Below are 7,702 nucleotides of genomic sequence, written 5' to 3' on the forward strand. Positions count from 1 at the left end.
TATCCTGCTGTCAAATTCAAGATCCGTCGCTACTCGCTAGCACATCGCTAAGCGAGCCTGGAGCGAGCCCTCGCTAAGCCTTCGCTAGGCGAAGCAGGGGCGAACGGGACAGTGGCTGTTTTGTTTCTTTGCTGTTTTGCCTTATGTTTATCTGATCAATATTCATTATAATTCTGCATTCTTTGGCCCGAGTTTATGACTGTTGTGTTTATGTTATGGTGCAATTTTCAAATTGTACTTTATCTCGATGATCTAACCCGTGTGCTGAATTGTGCAAAGGCTAGCATACCTCCGAAGAAACAGCCGACTAGGTGTTCCGCTTCACGTGTGGGATACCCTTAGAGAGATTCACCCTGAATTACTCAATTAATTTTAATGTATTAATTTTAATGTGGAGATCCACCCTCAATTACTTAGCTGATTTTAATGTATTGATTTTAATGTGGAGATTCATCCTAATTGCCTAATTGATTGTAAAATACGGCCTTTAAATATGTGATCTTGGACCTCTCTTTGCTGCCCTACGGTATTACGGTATAACGGTCGTGTCCCGCGAATGTAGGGATACACTTAGCAAAGACCCTTCGGTTAAATCATCATAAAATAAATCATGGTCCCTCGGATGTTGCCTTTGAAAATATGATTTTGTCCCTCGATGACCCTTCGGTGTAGCCTACGGTTAAATGATGATCGTCCCTTCGAATGCTAAGGTATCCTTACAACTGTTGCCTTCAATGACCTATCGATGACCCTACAATGACCCTTTTTACATCCAAAGGATAAAACTACTTACTTCTCAATAGTAAGGACAGTTTTACCCTCATAAGGATAGGAAATTCCCATAACGACCTTAGGAAGGTATAACTCTCAATTACTGGATCATAACCTAAAACATTTTCCACCCCTCACACTTTGCAAGTCCTAGAAAATCACCACTTGGTATACATTCATACTAGAATCATTACCAAGTTATATTTTTCTAAACTGTTTTTCAAAATCAAACGAGATAAATACTTTGTATACATTCATACGAGAATCATTACAAAGTTAAACTCTCTTTTCGAAACATTTTTAAACAATTCACCAACACTTCTCAGACAAAAAATATAAGTGATCCAGCAATTAAGAGCCCATGGATAACCATGGATACAAAGGGTGCTAATACCTTCCCTTTGTATAATGTACCTCCCGAACCCAAAATCTATTGAGGTCTTTCCTGTTCTTTTCCACCTTTCCTTATTGGATAAAAGAAAAGTCGGTGGCGACTCTTGCTATCCGCGACATTGCGATAAAAAGCAAAATACCCCAAGTCAGTTCACCGTATGACACATATGGAGAAAAATGTGTGTGATAGTTTAATTGGAACACTTCTAAATATTCCAAAAAATACTAAAAATAGTAATAATTCAAGTTTATATATGATGGATATGGGTATACTACATCAGTAAGCTCCATAAGAAAGAGGGAAAAGAACTTATCTGCCTCTAGCATGTCACACTCTATCTAAAAAGAAAAAGAAAATTTTATGCGAGTGCTTGCATGGTATCAAACTTCTGCAAGGTTACTCATCAAACATCAAAAACTTGTATCAATGAAAGATCTCAAGTTAATTGACTTAAAATCTCATTATTATCATGTCTTGATGAAACAACTTCTACCAGTGGCTATTTGTGGCATCCAACCAAAAAATGTAAGAGTAACTATAACCAGATTGTGCTTATTCTTCAATGTTATATGTAATAAATTTTTTGATTTCAAAAAAGTATATGAATTAGAAGATGAGGCTGCAACAATCTTGTGTTAATTGAAGATGTATTTCCTTCCATCATTTCTTAACATTATGGTTCACTTAATTTTTCATATAGTTAGAGAAATCATATTTTGTAATCCAGTTTATTTAAGGTGGATGTATCAAATAGAGTAATATATTAATATCTTTAAAGCATATACGAAGGATCATCATCGACCAGAAGCTTCGATCGTTGAAAGGTACATCACAGAAGAAGTTGTTGAATTATGTTCAAACTATTTGTCGAAAGCAGAGTCTATAGGAATTCCAAAGTCTCATCATACTGAAAGTATGGAGGTAGAGGTACTCAAGATCTAAATGTTATTTAAATGTCTCGGGATATAGTTTTCAAGAACATTTGTATATATTTAATAATGTTGACAAAGTTGAACCTTACTTATCTACTCATAAAAGATTTATCAGGAAAAATATCACTGAATGAGTGACAAGTGATTGTCGAAAGAGAATAACAAGAATTTCATAAGTTGGTTTAATGAAAAGATTTCTAATGATGACAGTGCATCCAAGATAATTAAATAGTTATGATTTAGTCATTTTTCCTTTTATACAAAATCAAAATATGAACGTAGTACAATGCAAAATAATGGGGTTATGATTGAGGCCGAATTCATGTATTTCTTTAGTTCGAAAGATAAAAATCCTATATTGGCATATAGAGCTTACTTTGGGATCGTTGAGGAGATTCAAGATATTGATTATGTTTTATTTAAAGTTCCTTTTTTAAAATTAAAGTGGGTTACAATAACATTGATGTACAAGCTGACAAGTTAGGATTCATACAGGTTGACCTTGACAAGACAACTTATATGACCAAATCATTCATCATGGCTACTCAAGCAAAAATAAGTGTTTTATGTGTCTGACCCTTATGAAAGAAGATAGTCAATTATTCTACAAGGAAAACACATTCCTCATAGTGATGAAAATCATGATTTAAGTTTTGATATTCCTTCAACTCCTTCTTACGTAACACAAATTCCTACTTCATATGAAGAAGTTGATAGAGATGATGTGTATGTTACTCATAATGATCATGAAGACTGGATATGGAAAAATTAACAAGTAAATATTTTTTATTGTTTATTCATGATTTATTGTATATTATAATTTCAAAGATTATTTACTAACAAGTATTATTATTTTGAAATTATATGTGTTTAAAGTCAAAACACCAAAAAACAAGACACATTCCTCACGTTGTAGATATTACTTGATGTAATGATAGATGAATTGTATGTTGTTTTGTACCATTTTATTTTTGCTGTAATATATGATTTTTGGTTCTCAATGCAAATTTTGGTTTTTATGTAATATAACTTTTTAGTCATTTTAGTTACCAACTATTGGTGTGGTTTACAAATGGTTTGTGTTTCTGCATTATTTATGATTTAAAAAAATAAAGGTTAAAAATTTGGTAATTCTATAAAATTAAAAAATTATATTAAAAAAAGTCAAATCATATAACCACGGTCGGGTAATTCAATTGTGGTTATATGTAAGTGCGCTATTCAGATTAAAAAACCTCCCAAAATGGTATTGCCACGTATCAAACTCACGATCTTAAATCATTTCACTACGGTTGTTTATTACAACTTTGGTGATATGTAGCATGCTTTCTAACTTATTACCACGTCCTGTAGACCGTGGTTGTAAATAGTCCACTTACAACCACATACTACTTTACCACTGACTCTCAACCGTGATTATATCTCTTTTACATCCATTGTTAAATCTAATATCCGTAGTAGTGCTTTGTGATGCTAAAAAAGAACTGTGTTCACCTTGTTTGTCATCATTTACTGAGTGGTTTTACCCTGAATAAGTTTTGTCAAACCTATAGAAACACTATAGTGATGTATGACAATCTTTGTAGCAAAATTGTCATGTTGGCATAGGTTAGTCTTGATTCAAAGCTTAATAGTTGAGATTGTAGGTGAATCCAAATGTAGAGAGGTTTGATCAAACGATTTAATCACCATTTAAGGCTTGAAAGATTAGATTTGTGGTAGAGATTGAATGTGTTGCAAGTTTAAGTTTTTCAACAAGGTTTTTCACCTTAATCAGATAGTCTTGCATCTCCATTTATCCTTTTTTGATACTGTTGAATTCATATTTTAGGTAAGTTACTCGAGATTTTGTATGTGCACCAACTAGATTTTGAGTCCCCTTTCAAAGTTGTTTCGAGTTTTCACAATGTAACAGTTGTGTTGCTATTTCTGGAGTCATGGAATTTTTCAACCAAATAAGAAGTTGTTGATCATATTCTTGTCAATCTTCACATGTATGATTCAATATTTTGTTTGAGTTCTCAACAGTGGCGGAACTGAGGGGGGACATGGGAAGGCCACGACCACCCCTCAACTTTTTTTTTTAATTCATATATATTAAATTACTAAAACATCCTTATTTTAAATTAAAATTAATTTTTATTTTTTCTTTTTCATTCAAAGTTAGGTTAAAATACAAATAAGGTAACAAACTCCTATCTTTCCTTTCTTTCTCATATGGGTTTGCTACCGGCACCGGAATCAGAATAGATTAAAGTGATCGGCATCTAACAGGTAAAAAACTTTATTCATTCTTCTTTTATAAAAAGTAACAAATTAAAGTGATTGCTTGATTTGTGTTTTTGAGATTTTTAGGGTTCTTCTTTCTTAATGTGTTAAAATAGTCTATATGAGGTTTATTAAGCCAATTCATAACACTGTAATTTACAAATATAGTTATACATTGTAATAAGGTTTATTTAATCATTGTTGCTGCTAATTTCTAATAGTGAAGTTACCGGTATTTGAAAATGGATTAAAGTTGATTAATTAAGTTTATTAATTTTTTTCTCTTTTAATTTTTATGTTCTCTAAATTGATTTTTGGATCTGATATGATATTATAGGAAAAGTAAAGATGAATAATAGGAAAATTGATTCTTTTTTCAAAAGGAAAGCATGTGAAATTGAAAGAGAAGAGAGAGATGAAGAAATTATAATCCCGACATTCGAAAAGCTTTTAGCATTGATACTATTTGTTCTTTAGTTGAAAAATATTATCCTATGGATTTTAGTGATCAAGAGAAGAATAATTTGCAATTTCAACTCCAACATTTTCAATTTGTTGCTCGTCAAACATCAAACTTGAATAATTTATCAACTATTCAAGAACTATGTTCATGTTTGGTTGCATCTGGACAGGCTGAAACTTACTTCTTGATTGATAGACTACTTCGTCTTATCATGACTCTTCCCGTTTCTACGACCACAACTGAGAGATCTTTTTCATCAATGAAAATTATTAAGACTAAGTTGAGAAACAAGATGGATGATGGGTTTCTTGGAGATAACATGACAGTATATATTGAAAGGGAGATTAGTGCAAGCATTAGTTCAGAGTCAATTATTGACGATTTCAAGTCACTTGAAACGCGTAAAACATTACTTTAAGGTAGTTTTAAGTCATGTAATTTAAATTTTTAGTAATTAACTTTGTATTTATTTTAACTTTAATGTTTTATTTAAAATACTATTTACATTTTATTTATAATCTTTATTTTACGTTAGCGGCCATCCCAAATTTTTTTATCTGGCTCCGCCACTGATTCTCAACTGTGTTGAATTCATCATGACACACCTTTGTCTAAATCATGTGTCCATCAAATTTGCAACCTTTAGTTATAAGAAAAACCAAGGATCTCTAAGGGTAATTGTCTATGTCTAACTTGATACAAACCGTTGATCAAAGATCATCTATATTGTTTCTTTTTGTAGTGGATGTCATGATTAAGAAATTATATAGTTTGTATAAACTGATTGTGTATTTTATAAGATGACAATGTACACGTATATACAATGTAACATAATGTCAATATTATAATACAATCCATGTAATGGATATATAATTCTTCTATCAATGAAAAACATTTTTTTACCTTCTTTCAATTTTATAAATACAAAATTTAATCCGAAAAAATACTCTAAAATAATATAAAAAATTTAATTTTCTTTAGTATTCAAACATATATGACTAATTTAGATCCACATGCTCTTCATAGTTTAAAGGTACGTTTTTGTCCCCTTTCAATAATGTATATGTTTTATGCATATCAAGACTATGTTCTCCTCCCTAGCAAGAAACTCTCAACCACACTTTTTGGGTAGTAAATATACATATATATGTCAGATTTTATTCGGATATGTGTATGTCATTTTCTGAACTTAGTTCATTTGATAGTATATGTTTATCTCAGACCTACATGTCTTTTTTTTAAAAAGAAGCTATTAATTCACCTTAATATAAATATAAGGAGTGATCAAATATAAGAAGAGTAATTCTTAAGTTTATTCTGTTTAATAATTTATTCGAAAAAATATATTTTATCAATTAATTCGTCAATTAAAAAATTAGTAGTGATAGTTAAATTTCATAAATTTTATAAAATAATATTTTAAAACTTTTTAATACTTTATTAAATAATTTCAAATAAATTCCCATGCTATATTAAATAATTACAATTTTTAAATTTATTTAAAATTTCGTATATTTAATCAATAATAGTTTGTCTAATTAATCGTTCAGAATAAATTATTAAATAAAATAAGTCAAATCTGAAGCTTTGAATTATCCATAGAGTAACTTAAACCCCTCTCAAATATATATATGCTTATCTCAATACAAGTTCCTGCACATATAAACTGAGTTAAAGTTATCCTTTCACAGCCGAAAATATGAGTGACTCAAAGTATGCAACCACTGCAAACAATGGCCAGTATGCATATGCAGGTACCACTTCAAGTTGAACAACCTTCATACATATTTATGTGTGTGTTTTGTTTTCAATTAATCTATGAATCTATATTTGTTTCTGCTTCTTGTCTCAGATCAAATGAAACGAGAGACTGAGCTGGAATTCTCCCCGGAAGAAGAAGATATCGTTGTAAAAATGTTTAGATTGGTTGGAAAAAGGTTAACTTTGTTATACCATATATGTCAAGTTTGTTATATGTATTGCGGTACTGCATCAAGTGATGCAACTGTAATATTGGAGTTGCGGAAGTGTTTTGTATTGGAGAGTGTTTAATGAAAGTGTGTGTGACATGTTAATTGTAGATGGCATCTCATTGCTGGAAGAATTCCTGGAAGAACAGCCGAAGATATTGAAAAGTATTGGAATTCAAAGTTCTCTTCATCAACTGCGTGTTAAATGCTGTATAGCTGATATTCATCTGCCTGAGTATCATTCTAAGTTCCTTTTACTTCTTACAATTAATATGCATGCTTTGAGATTGTGTAACTTCTTATGTATTGATTGTTATAATGATCCCTACACCTGTATCCACAAATATGTATGATTTAATAAAGATTTGTTAAGTGTTTTTTTTTTAGTATGTGATAAGTGATTTTTCTTTAACCCTGCGCCTTTTGGGGAAAACGGCTTTGATAGGTTTAGAGTTTATTTTTTAAGCAAGGAATATACTAAAAGACTATTAGAGATACTTTTGTCCGATTATAAAAAATATCAAAAATTTGTAAAAAAAAAAAATTCTAGACAAATAGCAACTTATGCTAAGCAAGTAATAGGATCCTTACAAAACTCGTAAAAAATACAGTTGAAATGTGGAATATCTTCTACGAAAGACTATTTTCAAACCTTCAACTTAATAGACCAAAATAAATTTGATACACAGCAAATCGTATCATTGAATAAAATATCATTTACGAGCTTCGAGATACTCCATAGAACCGCCAACCACATTACTCCTTCCTTTCCTTTTTCAATTTCTTAATCTTAACGTTATTAATCCAACTTAAGAAGTTTTTTCCACAATACCCCTTCGTCCCTCTTAGATGTACCTATCCACTTCTCCACCTTTTGCCAAATTAACTTTGCCACCTTACCGTT

The 7,702-nt window shown here is 30.9% G+C and overlaps 1 protein-coding gene across 1 annotated transcript; it reads left to right on the forward strand.

The window, feature by feature from the left end:
- The first annotated feature begins 6,414 nt into the window (after nt 1-6,414).
- Nucleotides 6,415-7,184, forward strand: LOC127078070 (MYB-like transcription factor ETC1). Its single transcript, XM_051018760.1, has 3 exons — nt 6,415-6,582; nt 6,681-6,765; nt 6,910-7,184. The coding sequence occupies exons 1-3, from the start codon at nt 6,528-6,530 to the stop codon at nt 7,001-7,003; spliced, it is 234 nt and encodes a 77-aa protein (XP_050874717.1). The 5' UTR covers nt 6,415-6,527; the 3' UTR covers nt 7,004-7,184.
- Nucleotides 7,185-7,702: the final 518 nt, after the last annotated feature.

Source organism: Lathyrus oleraceus, chromosome 1 (genome assembly GCF_024323335.1).
Source record: "Lathyrus oleraceus cultivar Zhongwan6 chromosome 1, CAAS_Psat_ZW6_1.0, whole genome shotgun sequence".
Taxonomy (NCBI): Eukaryota; Viridiplantae; Streptophyta; class Magnoliopsida; order Fabales; family Fabaceae; genus Lathyrus; species Lathyrus oleraceus.